Raw genomic sequence first — 18,153 nt, forward strand, 5'->3', positions numbered from 1 at the left:
CCCTGCTCTAAGGAGTCTTTCAATCCAAATAATGCATTGCGAAACGATAACAAACGGCAGTTTATTTAAAGCTTCATCTTCCTCTCCTTCTCTTTGGCAAATCTGGCAACTACATTGTCCTTGTCGATTTCAAGGTCCCTCTCGATGCACAGCGGTGCTAAATTTGACAGCCTCAACTCATCCGTACTTGTCCGCAAATAACTTTTGGTGAGTTTCAGACGGCAAAAAACCCTCTCATGCTTTGGCTACGGGTCATGCAACTGCTAAAGAAACCCACTCTAAATCCAGCTGATGTCAGAAACTGCCGTTCAGTATGTCTTCTACCACTGTGGAATCTCTTGCTATCTTCTGCAGGAGACTGAAAACCCACCTTTACAGACTCCCCCACTAATTAACCTCTCTTTCTATGTTGTGGTATTAAAAAAAAACTATATCCTAACTATGTCTCAGGTTTTGTTTATTGTTTTTCTGTTCTGTTGTCCTAGAATACACAGGAGTGTGGTACTGAGAGTAATTAATTTGCTTTCTTACCGCGATCCTTCGCTTATGAGGTAATTAAACCTGATTGATGCACTTATTCTAAGTGGCTTTGTTTAAAAGCGTCTGCTAAATGCCAAATTGTAAATTGTAAATATGGGTTTACCTTGACTGACTTAGTTAAGACTGCCATGTTTACACAACTAAGGACACTTTTTAATTATTATCAAGTAAAGTAGGCCTACTTAGTGTTTATGCTACTAGGACGTTATTACCTAACTGAAAACAACGTGAATATCTTAACTTCGGAGTCGCGATTCCGTAAGGCTGTGAATTAATGTGCCAAACTTCCGTTACAAGGGTAAGGTTAGGTTCATCATTAACAGATGACTGCTTTATTATATTTGACAAGGTTTATTGATTTTGCATACAGTTCCGCAAGACTGTCAAGAGATCCAAGGACTGTCAAGAGACTGTCGAGAGATCAACGGTAAGAATTGCCACTCTGTACATTGAGCTTGACAATAATTTTGCTGATTTAAAAGCAAATATGAAAACGATCGAGCCAAACCAAAAATAACAAATATACTCAAAGTGCTGTTTGCAGTAAATTTCAACGGCTATAGGTCTATTTAATTGAAGACAGTGGTGCGCACGGCGATATTCCTTCCATTAATAATAAACATTGTAAGAGCCATTTTAGAAAATAGAGATTAATTTGTATTGCAGTTTCTAATGCTCGTATATAAGTGTTTAGACTTATCTTTGACAAGAAATAGATTCTGATTCTCTTGTTTCTCTTGGGAAATGAGAACCATTTTCGTTTGTTGCCCTGACTCGATAAAGACTTCTGATGTGGCGTATGAAGGATTTGGAATGGGCTACCATGAAAAATCGCAATTAAGGATGCCGATGCTTTTACCTTACGTGGTTAATTTAAACGATTTAGCGCTTCAAAGTCGAGCTAAATGTGAATCAGTTACAATACAAAACAAATGGAACCCGCGAACAGATGAGCTCGGATTTTGGTTTATGGGCAGAACTGCTTTCACTTTGTCGTACGATTCATTATCTGCAGTACAGACATATGAAAACACATGCATGAGACAGCAAATTCACAGTGATAGTCAGATGCGAATACCAGGCAAAGATAACAGCATAATGCGCTTAAAAAATACTTAAATCAACAGCAAAAACGTTCATATATTTAATATACTGTGGTATTGGCGCTCAGTCACATCATAACTTCCCTGATCGTGACCTCCACTGTATCGTAGATTGTATGATTAGTCTTTCACATACCTGATAAATAGGGAACCAAAGGAAACATGGAATATTTCAAAGAAAGTTAAATTTGAACAAAACGAAAATGCAGGAGGTGTTAACTCCTCAATGGCCGTCCGGGAAAGTTTTTTGGGGGGAGGGGGGCAAGCGGCGAAGCTGCATAGGCTCCCATTGTGTTTCTACCTTTTCTCCATCATCTTCTTTTTCTTCTTCTGGCTAGGGTGTCTATTGCTGCCCTTAGAACCGTGTGGTAAAAAGTTGTGAAATTTGGCACACGGATTGGGGGCAGTTCCCTGATTGTTTTCACCAAGTTTCATGTCTGCACCTGGAGCACTCTAGCGCCACCAATAGGTCAAAGTTGGAGGTGCGTTTCCACTTGTAACTCTTGAAATACATGCCCGATTTTTGAAAATAGGGTACCTTTCGATTCCTTGGATCAAGCTGAGCTCAACGCACCCTATGCCGTCAATTTCTGCCATATTGTATTTTCCACCATATTGGATTTTATGAAACAGTTTCAAAAGTTTTCACAGGCCACAAGTTTTGTCCAATCCTCCCCAAAATTGGCACAGATGATCTTCAAACCAACCCTCGCAAATGTTATTTGTTGCTTTTCGATTTGCAAAAGTATTCGTCCCTTACAGCCAATCGAAATTGGTCGTGAAGTCGCCAAAAGGGAAGTTAGCTCCTATTTGAGCAAAACATTCATGTATCGACACCAATCTTGGTGGACTGACTCAGGACTCTGCCCAAAGGAAGTCCATACAAAATTGCCCCATTTTGCCACTTGGGGGGTGCCATAATAAGGACCCCCAAATATCATTTGAAATCATGCCTTTGTTGATCCTGAGGTCTGGACATGTTGCCGTTTCCTGTACTGCATTCGTATTCGACGGCGAAGTAGCAAAACAGAAAGTGAGGTCATAACTCAGCAACAGTTTGATATATCAAAATCAGACATAATACATAGACTCCAGAGCCCATTCTGAGGAAGGACAAAATTTTGCATCATTTGATCACTGGGGGGCGCTGCAATAAGCAAAAATATGTTTGGGCTAATAACTGTTGATGTGTTTGCCTTAAATAGCTAATTCACATGTCTGGAGATTCCTTGGGAGGTCCCAAGGCCTACAGACGTCAACCTAATCGATGCGGCCGACATATTGTATTATATAGAAAAGTTTAAAAAATTTTCACAAGCTGCAAATCTGGCCCAGTCTTCCTCAAAATTGGCACAGATGATTTTCAGACCAAGCTTCACAAAAGTTAATTGTGGCTTTCTGATAGGCAAAAGCATTGACTCATTACAACAGATCAAAATCAGCGGCGAAGACACCAAACAGGAAGTAAGGGCATATTTCAGTAACACTTTGATGTACCAACACCAAACTTGGTATGTCCACCCAGGACACCGTCCTGAAGATGTGCAAAAAACAATTATGTCATTTGACCACTGGAGGGCGCTGCAATTAGCAAAAATAACTTTTGCCTTTTGAGTGTTCATGTGTTTCTGTCAGCAAATGTGATTCTTGTGTCAGGTCAGCTGTCATATAACTTCCTATCAGTGCTTACAGCCACGCATTTACCATGATCAGATCAAGTTGCCATGGCAACTCTGCCCTGCTGGGCTGCTTGGCCTCCACAATCGCTGCTTGCATATATATATATATATATATATATATATATATATATAGAGAGAGAGAGAGAGAGAGAGAGAGAGAGAGAGAGAGAGAGAGAGAGAGAGAGAGAGAGAGAGAGGAGACTTGGGATGTCTGCCATAGAACTCTGTTCAATGCGTTGACAGAAATGTAAATCTCACTAAACCTATTCATAGTGTATTTATGATGAGACAGAAAACTAAACTTCACTTTTTTTCAATTTCCTCTCTACATCTTCTTACTGAACAGATAGTCAGCCTTCTCTCTGTTTTTTTTTTTCTTCAAATCTGCTCAATCTCTGAAGTTGTCAGAATGAAGATCCAGTACTCTAAGCTTCTGATCGCTTTTGTGGTGGTGCTCTGTCTCACAACTGTTGTAATTTTCATCCTAATGGGGTTGCCTTTTTCTGTCAGAGGATCGCCAACATCAAGGTAGGCAATGTTTGCTTACACATTTGTTTGTTTTCTAATAATCAGTGTGCTATGGTTTAATGAACCTATGTTTTTCAGTCTATTCTTAGAATAACCCATGCCATGAGCATGCTATGCGATGGAATACATGATTCATTTTAGAAGAGATTATCAAGCTCTTGAATGAATTGAATCAAATATGGTGTCTTGTGTGTTTTTTATTGTTCTCACAGTCAGCTAAATTAGCAATTGGAATGTTTTTGTTACAAAGCTGCTACCATTTTTTTTCTCAGGTTTTGTATTGTTATGCATAAATACACTATAAGAACAAATACTAAGTATCTAAGATCATCTTGCTCAGAAAAACCTAAGCATGCCAATTCTATCATTACCCAAACTTTTCATCAGTCTCTCAGAACTGGAAAATTATAGATTTAGCTTTCAGATAGAAATGACAAAGATATTTCTGCCCTTTAAAGAGCTCATTGGTAGGCTCCAAAGGATTTTTACTTGTTGAATTATTCATAACTATATGTAGGGCTGTACCCGACTTAGAATTTTTTTAGCTGAATCGGATTTGGCTGTTCAATACTAATATTCGATTATTCGTTCCTTTTTTCATATAGACTGTCTGGCAATCAGAAAATCCATTGGCATAAGTTTCAGTGATGATTTCGACCACATTAACATAGTCAAAGGCAACAGAGTCATCAGGACATATTTTTGAGCATTTAAAGATCAATAACAGACAGCTGCATATGATTTGAATTGCGCCCTAATTGATTTGCCGACATATAATGTCGGGCTACCATATGGATTTGTCGGAATAATGAGGCGGCACGCGTGTATTTCTGTTTAAATCAAGCTCTAATAGCCTACTTTTCAGTTTCACTTTAAACGTCAAAAACAACGTGTAGCCTAAAGGAATAAACAAATGAAACAGTTCAAAATAAATTCACGGCATTGCCCGCTATAAAATAATAACTTCTCGTCTTCAACAGAATGTATTAGATTACTTTATCTCTCTTTCAACATAATGTGTAAAAATTAAGTGTAAACGAATAAATAAACAGATTAAACACGTGCAGTTTAAGATTTGAGATATTTAAGATGAAAAAGAAAACGTTTGTCTTCAGTCTCTTTTTCGATAGCCGCCTAGCTATGCAACTTACCCGTTGCAAATGGTTTGCCATGCTCGATGTTGTTGAATGATATCAGCAAATTCTTGCATTCAGAGATTGCATTTAACTATGTTAGGGCTGTCCTTCAAAAGTTCGAAATGCCGCCATACTTTAGACTTCTTCTGAGCCATGGTTATAGACAGCCTAGTTTACCAATCACCTAAGGTTTTAGCTTCCCTCATCAGTCAACCACCAATGCATGTTGTAACGTGGATTTTTTTTTAGCGCCAGCAAGCCCTGCTGGAATATAAACATATATTTATGATTCCCCTTATTTATAGTTCCTCGCTGAAATGTCATCCCTGTGCATTTTTGTAAGCTTCTATCTGTTTTTTCTGTTATTGTAATGCGCACTGACTGACGAAAAAAAACTCCAAAAACGACTGCTCCACTTGAAAGATCTCCGTCGACTGACAGCCCCCTACTGATGATTCGACTCGTCGACTTTCAGAGGGCAGCCCTAACGATGTGATTGATAACGCTGCAATAATATTGACTGACAATATTTTTTTTTATCTTAAAGCTATTCTGATGGACAAAGTGAAGCAAGAAATGTTGGATGTTTTTCCAAAGCTACTGCTTTCCTACAAGTGAAGTAGGTGATCTGATGAGTGAACTAATAAATTAAATGATGTACATGAGAATAATGTTATTTGCCATACATCTGTCAAATAAACCCATCAAAATTTATTAAACATTCCACAAATTTTCCATCTGAAAATCCATCATAAATTTTGAAGTATTCATGAATTACATGTGGCATATGAACATAAAATGATTGTATTTTTTAACATATGCAAATATTTTTCTTAAAATAAAAGATTGGGGGGGGAAATGATGTAATTCAAACTTGGCTTTGGGTGTCTTCAGCTACATGGGTACAAACATACTAATATTTAGCGGTGATGTACTTGAAATCTATCCCATAGAACTACGAAGATGGACCATTTCTCACGCACACCATGCTCATGTGCAGGTCAAAATACTTCATTGATAAACAATGTGCCAGAGGACCAAATTGACCAAGTCTTGAAACGCAGGGCAGAGGAGTACAGAAAACACCATATCAGGTGTGGAAAATATCACATTAAGTAACCTTCTCTAAAATAATGTTAGTCATACATAAGGGACCTCATATGTAAACATTTCATTAGAGCCTGGGGACTAAATTGTTGCATACACACAAGTGAGAAAACTTACTTTGCCACAAAAAATGTCCCATTCTTTTAACTCCCACATTTAGCCATAAATTGCTTTTTAAATCGCCCGCATTAATGTCATTTGCATGCAAAGCATGGTTTTATCATAGAATCAAATACAAAAAGGCAAAATTAAAGCAGGATGCAAGTGCTACTGTCTCTGTAGGGGAAGTTGCTGTCAAGCCAGCAAATTTACATGAGTAAGTGGCCTCTTTAATATTAGCACTCCCAACAAAACAAAATATATTGAGTGGGAAAAATTCCAGTGGTAGTTGATTCTGCAAGCTCTCAGGTCTAAACAAAAAGGAGTCCTAGTCAAAATGCGTTTGGAGGAAGCATGCAGTTACTTTACTCACCATAACTGAAGTGAATGCCATGCATAAAGGAAAGCAATGAGAATACTTGGACATCCCAGACTGGGAGAAAAGGAGACAAAAATCCAAGGTTTCTGGTAGATAAAAAATTCAAAGGAGAGACAACATGTTCAGATGACCATCATGATTGATTTGAAACAGGATTTTCCTTACTGTTAAATCAAAAATAATGCTGTGTTGGGTCAAATTAGTTGTTAATTCAACATTGTGTTTTTTTTGATCCACAAATTTTGTTTAGGAGGAATGCAAACCTAGATGTCCTACTCATAGCTCCTTCTAACTCTCCTCTTCAGTATCCTATTCACGGCTTCACAGTTGAGCCCTTGACAAAGAGCCTGATTCCAGGTATTCTTATATGTCACAAGTCAGTTTTCAGAAAGATTTTAAGCAATTAATACTGCTATTACTTACTTTGTTATTAACGTTTGGTGGCAAATTAAAAATCCATACATTTGGTAATGTATCACAAATGACCAGTACAACTAGACCAGTGTTACAACAGTGATTTGTAGGGGTGTAACGGTTTTGTACCCAAACCTCAGGTCCTCGGTTCGGTTTACAATATGCGTATAGTGAATTTTTTCTCCAGAGTGACTTATTATTGATTTATTGATTGGGGGAGAGGGGTGCCACGCCAATACATATTCCAAGCAAGAACATTCCGCGCAGTCTGTGTTCTTAATAAAAATGTTAATCATAATCAGAAGTTGGTACGCTTTTCCTTTTCTTTTTGATTATCTTTGCCGACCAGAACGTATAGTGACTGTGCTTATCGTGCCGTGTGCTTATGCTTTAAGCGGCTGTTATAGAATTAATGAAAATGCCTCATGCAACTTGCCAATACTTTGCTATCATTTACTACAATGGAAATCTTTCACTCGTTTTCTTGATTAAGAACCTTTAAAGGTAACAGTGACATTTGGACTTCTTGAAGTTATTGTCATGGAGCAATGAGTTAAAAATACCAGTTGCTCAAGTTTACTTTTTTTACGCTCCTTTTACAAACGAAAAGGATTAAAACAATACATTCATTTGCATTTTTGAAGGGCATTGTTGCTGCATGTACTGAATTTGTTATTTTGTGTTAAATCTGCATATGTTTTAAAAGAAGGAGAAATTTCAGTTTTATGTTGGTTCAATCTTCTTCAACCCGAAATGTGATACAAACCAAACCGTGGACCACAAACCAAGGAACAAACCAAACGGTAAATAGGGTGAACCGTTACACCTCCAGCGACTACTCTAGCTTACAATGTGATTTTTGAGAAATTCTTGAAAGGCCATTGTCATTCTGCCTTCGGTTATTACAATATGCATTTAATTGATTTTGTTACAGGCCTAGCTGTTGGTGCACAAAACAGGGCACTTTACAAGGTGCGTGTATGAGAATATATACCCAGTTGCATTTGAGAGTGAGTGGGAATAAGTTTTTTTCTATAAGGGTTGAAGGGTTGTTGCTTTTTAGGAAGATCTTGCCAGTTCTAATTTGCATCTGATTCAGTTTTTGTGCAAAATATAATGCATTGAGTGCCATATATCAAATAGGGGCTAAGTATGGGCTGATGTCAGCAATGACAGTCAAACACAAAAGAAATCAAATGTCCTGCTTCTGCATTACTTTTTTGTCTGACATAACTGGATCCTGCAACATTCAGAGTACTGGGGCATTTATGTTGCTTAACTTGGGCATTTATGCGGCTTGAGCAGAGAATCATACATATGAGGGCTGGTGACTTCATCTTTCAAGAATGAACAGAATATAGAGGCTTTGCCTCAGTACGACTATACTTCAAACAGATTCTTTCATTTTTGAGTAAACCGCAACTGTGAGAGGATTATAGTTCCTGCAGGTTATTGTGGACTACTCACTGGCAAAGAACTACAAATTGTGATTCTAATCATTGCTCCTCTAGTGGAAAAGTATAATTTCATCCCAGTCTTTCCTGATACTGATGCTTTATTTGTACAAATTAACAAAATCAGTACATGGAACAATGAGCTAAGGCAGGACCTGAGGAAAAGGTATTTTAATGAGATACATCATAGTTTCTATGACTCTCCACATGGATTAATTCTACAGAGGCCTAATCCCAGGCTTTTGGACTGCACAGTAACAGGAAAGCACACATGTCCTAAAAATTTTATCTTACACTCATATATATTTGATCCTCATATTATTTATTTATTTATTTTAAAAAATTCACACTTGTGCCTTTTATTTGTTATCTCTGATATTGAAGATTAGAGAAATAAACACAAATTAAAAATGAAATAAAATCAAATAAAATAAGTCACATAACAAGGAAATGCATGAACATTCAACTTGATTTCCATTACATATAATTACTTGAAATATTATCATAAAAATTAGCCAAGACATTGTGAGGCAATTTGATCACATGATTGTTCATGTATACCACTGCTGAAGAAATGTTGTGCTCTCAGGTGTCACTAAGTGTGTCCAGTGGTGTTCTGTCTGTGGAGGGCACAACAGACATGGACTTGGTGGAGGGTCAGGGTCAGAATAAGCTGAACATCTCAACCCAAAATCAGACCCAGCTGAATCAACTGTTGAGTCAAGTGTCTTACACCAGCACCATCTACCACATCAAGACCAAGGACTTTGGTAAGACCCAGGCTTTGTAGACACCAGCACTACTTCAGTTGCTTAAGGCTGATGTAATCTCCAAATATTGGCTTCATTGAACTGTAATAATAAAGAGTTGGGAAGGTCCATCACACTTAAAAAATGTCTCTCAACTCTTTCCTATTTGTCATCTTTGTGCCTATGGGCAAAGACTGGAAAAAAACTAAAGTAGAGTTTGACAGCTTGGTGTCATTCTGAGTCCCCACAGTTTTTCATAAAAAAGACTGTTCTCATTAGAAGTTCTTGTTTATTTTTAGCTTGAACAAAGACAAGAGCTCTTCTCCGTCTTGATTTAGCTATCACATTAATCATGAAGCCTATTAGGATTTTCCCTCATTTTTTCACCATAATGGTTTAATCCAACCAAAGACAGCAAAGTCTGTTTGATGTACACAGTCTTAAACGGCTGAGTAAACAGCAGTAGTCAAGTCGAATTCCATGAAAAACAAATAATCAAAGACAGAGAGGATTGCTGGGGAAAAATGGCATAGACCGTTTTCATGAGCCGCGGTAGACAAACACACCAGTGTACACCCTTACAAAAAACAGTAAATGATAAAACTATGAGACCATATTTGAACAATATCACACGAGAGGGAGTGCTGTTATACTGTATATCAGCATGGCTGTGATTTGGTCGTAGGCATGAGGCCGCAGGCCAAGTGCCAAAGATAATCACAGCCAAGCTATTTACAGTGTGACAGCACTCCCTCTCCTGTGATATTGCTTTTATACAGCAGTTCTAAAAACAAGGCTGTTTTTCATGTAATGATAATTTGAGACAACAAATTATGTTTTTCATCGTTTGTCCGGCTCCACTGACAAAAATAGTTCCATCAGGATTACATTTACACATGCTGTCAAGCAACAAATGAACGGTTTCTTGACTGCAGGTCAGTTAGCCAGCTAGCTAGCTACATGCTTTTTCTCATACATGAAAAGGCTAGCTATACAGTAGGCAATCAAGTCACTTTTAATCATAGCCCACCGAAGGCTAGCGAGCTACTTTTTAGCATACATGAATGGGCTTGATATACGATAGGCGTGCTAGCTAGCTATTGTTCATCTTACCCAACTGCAGGCTAGGTAGATTCTTTTATCAGACATGGAAACGTATCCACATTTGCGTTGTCGGTAAACGCAAATTAAGTTTGCATTGGTGTAATCAGTGATTGTATCGGAAAATCTGTTAAGCGAAGTGATACATGATAGTAAAACATCCCAGTGCTGTTATACTCTATATCAGCACTCTTTGGAATACCGTTGTCCAATCAAATTACTCGACCGGAACCAACTGTTTTATAATGGGCTATATCCTCCCTGCCAAACTATTATGCAAGTGCTATAATTGACTGTATAAATGAGACATGACACTTTAATCTAATTTAATTCATTTAATTTTTAATTTAAGATGTTTACAGAGAGGAGAAATAGGCCTATAATTGGACAGCATCAGTTTCATCTCAGTCTTGTCTCTTACAGCAAACTTCATGTTTGAAGACCATGCAGTCATGTTTCCCATTATCATTAAGAGGTCTTCTATGCCTGTTTTATATGATCCTGGAACAGGTCAGATTTCCTGTTGTACTGCCATTTTTGGTTTCTGTAAATGTAAAAAACAATGAGAGTGTAAATGTGTTTGGAGATCTTTTAAACATTGTGGTCTAATTCAAAGGTACCTGTTATATCTGAGATGTGTAATATGATGATGTTTGAAATATAGTACATCTGATTTAATTTGTGGCGTACAATGTTCATATGTTAATATGACATGTTGAATCATGAAAATAACAGCTATAATTAAAAACAACTAGGAGCACTGGAATAGAAGAAATCAGTGCTATAAAGGAACCCTTGAATCCGATTTACCGCTATTTCATGAGAGCTATTCTTTTTGCCACAGATATCAACTCCCAAGTGACAATCACAACTAAGACATTCTTGAGGTATAAGGAACTTAATGTGCTGATTAAAAGTATCCGGAAGTATTACAGGGACATCAAAATAATCATTGCAGATGACAGTTTAAACTCACAAAAGGTGGATGGCGCCAACATTGAGCAATACATTATGCCCCCAGCTCAGGTAAATTTTAGCTTGGTTCATTTTTACATGGAGACAAATAAAAACCAATATGGTACATATTCCTAAGTGCATTGACTTAAAGGTATACATCTCCTGAATCTGTAATTTGATCTAGACTCAGAAAATTACTTGGTAAAAAATGTATAATACATTTTCACATATTCAGAATTTATAACTATGCACAACATTACTCTAACTGATCAACACATTCAGGGGTAATTGCTCGCATTCTCTTTAAACACAATCCTCACACTGATGCGAACTATTCAGACTGATATTACAAGACTGTAATGATATTACAGACTATTCTTTCTGATATCACAGGGTTGGTTTGCTGGCAGGAACTTGGCTGTCTCTCAGGTGATGACCAAGTACTTTCTGTGGGTAGATGATGATTTCATGTTTATTGATGATACAAAGATTGAGAAGTTTGTGGAGGTCATGGAGGCAGTGCCAGAGTTGGATGTTGTGAGTATTTCAGACCATTGTTTCTTGTTCCCTCATTTGTGAGAGTTATTAAAAGGCTCATTGTAGTTCCCAGTATTTAAAAAAATATGGGGCCAACATTCACATAAATGCATTGTCTTTAAGCTTGATGAAGTCAAATAATTCAAAATTGTAAGTATTTTTTGATTCTTTTCTATACTTTTATCTGTATTTAATTATTTGTCTATTCATTAATTTATTTATTTTGGTGTTTTTTAATTAATTATGCCTTGGTTTCTGCCAAACTGTCCGGTTCCATATATCTTCCAAACCAGAGTCAATACATATGAACTTAATTTAAAACCGTACCTCAAATGTTATGAATCTCTGGCCTTATGAATCCTTTCTCAGCCCTATATTCATTCTAGAACACCAGCTTTCTCCTCTGTTTTCCGGTTTGAGCAGGTGGCTGGAGGTGTGAGCCGAGACCGGGTCTACTTTAAAGTAAAATATGAGAAGGGACACATGGAAGAAGGAGGCTGTCTGTCCAGGTTTATTGGCCGCAGCCACCAGGCCCTTCCTGGTCAACCACATTGCTCCCTGGTTGATGGTGTTGTCAACTTCTTCTTGGCCAGAACGGACTCAGTGAGGAGGGTGGGCTTTGACCCTTTCCTGAAAAGAGTGGGTCACAGTGGTAAGAGTTTGTAAGATTATCTCAAAAACATCAGGTGAACATATTAATCATGAATAATTCATTATTGCAATTTATACATAGCATTCGTTTGCTTTTGAATTACCCATTTAGCCATTGTCATCGTGTTGTGCTCACCTTTTTCCCCCTCCATTTATTTGCTGTCATGGGAAATTAACAGTTTTCCATACCGATAGCTTTCCATGTAACTGGAAAGTTTAATCTGCAATGACATGTTTCACCTGAAGACAGACAGCAAATTAATTACTAGGGCTGTGGTAGGGCTTTTGAAGTCAGTTTGCAAATCAATACCTCCAACTCTGTATGTATGTACAACTAATTCGTGTATTTGGTGTACTTTCACTTTTAAGTTCATGTCACATGGTTTGGCACATACAGTAATGTTCATAAATTCATATTCTCCTTCTCTTTTTTTGTACTGCTTCTTCATTCACCCTCCTCCCCCATGTAGAGTTCTTCTTTGATGGCCTTGGAGATCTGTTGGTTGCCACTTGTGGTGGTGTTAGAATTGGTCACCAGCGTAAGGTCAAACACAATGATTATCTTCAATACAGGAAGAAGACGGAAGCTGATACAACAGCAAAACTGGCCCACCACTTCTTCGAGAACCATTTGAAGTGTTTAAAATTCTGAAAAGCTGTTTTGTGATTTTCTCTCTGTGTTAATGGCACCTCTTTATGCTTGGGAGCTTATGTTTTTATGAAATTCATCACACTGTAATATATCTATTTCTTTGTTCGTGCATGCTATTTTGAACCTACAGGTTACAGCAGAAGTAGAGAAGTTCTTAAATCTTCATCATAGTATGTGAGATGACCAAATATCCATTTGGTGGCCAGGTGCAAATTTTGATAATTGAGTGATTTGTGGAAATATTCAAGGCATCTCAAAGGCCTGATCTTATCCATAGTGCTGTTCACTGTTCAGTAATCTCTTTAGCATTCTAGAAGTAGACCATCCAGGGTATGGTATACATATGGATGACTGTCATAGTGGAAAGACACTGCTTGGTGCTGCTGTTTAGGATCTTAGTTCACTTGTTCAAGCGATATGAAACCTGATGTTCATATGTTATGTCTTCCTTCTGTGCATAAATTGGAATGTTCTGTTATCTGTCTGTACAATTGTCACTTTCTCATTAGTATTATCCATTGTGCACATTTGAGATAAACTCTGTTGAACTGAACCTGTGGTCAGATTGAATACATTTTACTCACATCACTGGTTTCAGGTGGTGGATAAAGTCTCAGTGCCAAATGAATGAAACTAGTAAAACAAAAACCACCCCAAATGTCTACACCAAAACACACACTGAACTACAAAACAAAAAGGTGGCAGAACCAAAGGAAAACTAACTACACTAGCTATCTTATAACGAAACATATAAGAGTGGCACCCGCCTCTAACCTAACCCTATACAGAGAGAACACTACCGCGGGGATCCCCTACCTTACCTGTCCTTCTCCCCACGATAACCAAAACACCAAAGCCAATGCACAATCCACAAATGAAGTCAATAAACAAAAATTCAGAGTCGTACAGAGAATGGCAAGTTTGCAATTATAGAGAAAACCACAAAAAGCACAGAAACAAAACGAGATCGAAATCTGAAAAGGTAGCACATCCAGCTTCTATAAATGTTGGCCCTCCGCGTCTGGTTGGCCAAGCCAAAAGGGGCACTCCGTTCCTGGTTGGCCAGGCTGGCACGGGGAGGCGGGACATAACATCAGGCCAGATGGAACTGTCAGCCCCGGTGCCACAGCTGGGTACCTGGGGAGAGAGAGAGAGATGTAGACGAAACAAGACACAAATAAAACGCACAGTGCACCGCACGTAACAGTACATAAGCATAAAATAGAAAAAAAAAACAAATAAAAATAAAATATATTCTCTTCCTCATCGGTATCACATTTTAGCTCAGTGCAGCAGAAGCCAGGTCCCATCCATTTGGCACATACAACAGGGGGATCCAGTCTACTACACACAGGGAAACAGAGGAGCTTCCCCAGTAACTTCCTCATTCTGATGTGTGTGTGTGGTTATAGCATCGTGTTGCCAATGATTTCACAAAAGTGCCCAACTCACAATGCAACAATATCCAACATCAACACAGCCTCCACATGCCTGAAAACCTTCTCAATCTTGGTATTGCTGCTAAACAGTAAACTATCATCTACCTACAGAAAGTACTTGGTTATCAGCCTGAGGAAATCAGACAGAATAGCTGTGTATAGTTACAGATTGTGAGTATACAAGTATGTATATATTTTATGCACACTCTTACTCACTATCTAAGCCACTTATCCTGATTAGGGTCACAGGGGGTGCTGGAGCCTATCCCAGCACTCATAGGGTGAAAGGTGGGGGCCAGTCCATCGCAGGGCAGACACACACGTGTCTCCAATTCACCTAACCTGCATGTCTTTGGACTGTGGGAAGAAACCAGAGGACACGGGGAGAACATGCAAACTCCACACAGAAAGGACCCTGGCCGCTCGGCCGGGAATCGAACCCGAGACCTTCTTGCTGTGAGGCGACAGCACTACCCACTGCGCCACCGTGCCACCCCTGTATACTGTTATTTACATATTATTAATATTTTTAATAAATATTTTTAATAAATTAATAAATGTTTTTGTGTGCATTCACAGATGAATCAAGATAAATCAAGCTAAAATTTACTGAATTATGGCATGAAAACCAAATGTCCACGTTAGGTACTCCTAACAGATAAAGACACTGAGGTAAAATGTCAAAGATATGTAAGAAGTGAACATACATATCTGCTTAGCAGCATTCTTCTCTTGACATAATGAAGATACAGCATTATAATCATGCCCCGGCAAGCATCTACGACTTGTGTTAAACACGTATAATCAAGCAGTTTATTTTTCTGTTTAGGGTAAATTTATGAGATGAGCAAGAGTTCAAAGGCGCTACCTTGCCAGCTAACTTGTTGAATAACACATCACAGATGTACAATCCTTTGACACCCAAAGAGAATGCTGCAGAATGAATGAATGAGTAATCACTGCATAATAAATGAATAAATTGATAAATGAAGTACGTCTGTCAGTACGGCCCACATGGCAAGAAGATCTAATGTTTCCATGTGCTTAGAATGCTAGACTCAACTTGTACTTTATTAAGCAGATACAATTTTTCATTCTCCACAGGTCACAGGACACCAGGTGACCATGGCACTTCTCCGTTACCGTGAAAACCTTGGGGGTAAACCAGTTTAAGTAATTATTTATTCTTAAGAACAGTATCCACCATACATAGTCTAGAGACCAGTAAAAGTCGTGCAAAAGAAATGTGTTTTTTTTCTTTCTATCCCTCTTCTTTTAACCTCACAAATATTTAACTTCATTTAATGCGATACAGAAATTAATCAGTTTTGTGTAATTAAGTGCCAATGCAGAATATTATATATTTTGTAGAGTATTATAAATGGATACCAGCTTGTTTTATGGCAAAAGCCCAAACCTACCATCTCTTCAGTACCAGTGGACTCATATGAATCTGAGATTGCTTAATATCAGGGATACTGGTAATGCCCCAGACTGTGTCCCACCACAAATGGAGCAGGGAGAGGAAATTCTCTTTGGAGAACTTACTGCCTAGATCCTCTGCACCTCCAACAAAAAAATAGGTGCAAGAATACTCTTGCAGTTTTCCCTTTAGATGTGGAACTATGTGCATCAACACCTTCTGAAATGACCTTTAAAGCAAGACGGAGAACCTGGAAGAGGGAGGACGCATCATACTTTAAAGTTCTTGAACCTGTCCTCCAAAATTCTGGGGGCATTCGTATCCTGTGTCAGTATTTGAAGACGCTCTTCATGGATTAGACCGTGTCACTCATTGCTGAGAAGGGAAATCCATACTCAGTTGAGCAAAATGGATCCTCCGTCAGCATAAGCCCCAGTGGAATGGAAGAGTTCTTATCAGTTCTTCTTTATACAGGAGTTTCTCAGTTCATTTCACCTGCAGACTACTGGCACACTGATTCTCATGCCAGTTACAGAGGGGAATCCCCACAGCAGACAGGATTAACTGGAATGGGAGAGAATAACTATTTCAGATACACAGCAGCTGCCAGTGTAAGCCATGTATACACACACACACACACACACACACACACACACACGCAGTCTAAATTTAATTCTTCACATTACTTAGTGGAATATTGAACAAGCGTAGAACTGTAGCTCATGTTAGTTTTGGTTGTCCTCCAAATAGCTTACATTAGTTCTGGTCCTCCCTCAGGCTTCCCTCTCTCTCTCTCCATAGAGGCAGCCAACATTTCTAGTACTCCATGCTGAGGGAGAGGCGCTTGACCAGAGGTAATGCAGGTCACTTGGGGCACCTGGAGTTCACAATCTGGCTCCGGTGTGAGAAAGATTAGGGTAAGTTACACAGTTCATCAGTAATAGCAAGAGGCAGTCCAACACAGAGAACAAAAGCAAATGATACATGCCGCACCCGAGAACAATTCAAAATGATCACACACCAATATACCACACATAGTTCATCATGAGGTGCAATGCAAATAATGGCCTCTCATGAAGATTGATAGTCTGTTCACCTCACTTAAAGTAACTGAGTTGGCTGACATATTCTGTTTCAACTCAACCAACTGCTCACCTTATCTTCAACCCCCTGAACTGCCAAAAAATGGTGCAAATGAAAATGATGAAAAGCAGGCATTTTTAATTAGGGCTTTTTGAAGGAGAGTACGCAATGGGTCAGGATCTCGTAAAAAAAAAAAAAAAAAAAGAAAAGGAAAAAAAACAAGAAAACATAAAATAAGCAGGTTTTAAACGTAAAAAGGTTCAATTCTCTTAACTTACTTTCATTTATTCAATTAAACTTTACATTACTGTTACATATTACGAACATACTGGAGTTGATGTAATCAGTACTTTAACGTTAAATACTACAAGCAATTTTAACTTAAAAACAGCTCTGAAAACGTCTCATTTTTGATTTAATTAACTCAAAAGTTTTAAGGCAACTAGTTGCCTTAAGTTCTGCTAACTTATTCGGGTTTAAAGTGTTGACAAAATTGCTTTATTTTGAATACCTTTAAAAGGTTCTCGCTGGTTTCCTGTTATGTTCGTATTGTTCTCACTCCCTGTCAAATTGTTCTCTTTTCACCAGGAATTCTTCCTCTTCTGCAAACGCTCTGACCTTTAGAAGGCGGATATATTTTCATAATGAAGTCGTGATACTTCAAACTTATCAAAGGGAATTTCTACCACTTACTAAGAGATTTGCCGGCGTCCTATACGGGTTTGGAGTGGAAAACAGCGCCACTCGGAGATTTCGAAGTCATGCTCAATAAATTCAACATTAAGCTTCCCAGCCGGCATTTCAACCTTCACTCAAGGTTGAGTCAACGTCATGGATCAAGGTTGAATCACCGCTGAATTTTGTTTCGATTTTGAAAACCGAAACAACGTTGATATTGTGACGTTGTTTCACGTCTTTTTTCTCAATATTGGTGAATATAAGGTCTTGTGTACAACTACAACATCAGGAGAATCCGCCCTTTTCTCACGCAACAGGCAACCCAGCTCCTAGTCCAAGCGCTTGTCATCTCCCGCCTGGACTACTGCAACGTTCTACTGGCTGGCTTGCCGGCCTGCGCCATCAGGCCGCTCCAGCTCGTGCAGAATGCCGCTGCACGCCTGG

The 18,153-nt window shown here is 38.5% G+C and overlaps 1 protein-coding gene across 1 annotated transcript; it reads left to right on the top strand.

Moving 5' to 3' along the window:
* Positions 1-4,732: 4,732 nt before the first annotated feature.
* Positions 4,733-13,086, top strand: LOC115829773 (beta-1,4 N-acetylgalactosaminyltransferase 2-like; the record flags this gene model as incomplete). The annotated part of the gene is made up of 10 exons (XM_030793937.1): positions 4,733-4,755; positions 5,997-6,080; positions 6,822-6,928; positions 7,920-7,957; positions 9,029-9,209; positions 10,713-10,799; positions 11,134-11,315; positions 11,640-11,783; positions 12,207-12,435; positions 12,905-13,086. Coding segments are annotated over 10 exons (1,257 nt in total), but the record flags the coding sequence as incomplete, so codon positions are not given.
* Positions 13,087-18,153: the final 5,067 nt, after the last annotated feature.

This window comes from Chanos chanos, chromosome 16, assembly GCF_902362185.1.
Source record: "Chanos chanos chromosome 16, fChaCha1.1, whole genome shotgun sequence".
Lineage (NCBI taxonomy): Eukaryota > Metazoa > Chordata > Actinopteri > Gonorynchiformes > Chanidae > Chanos > Chanos chanos.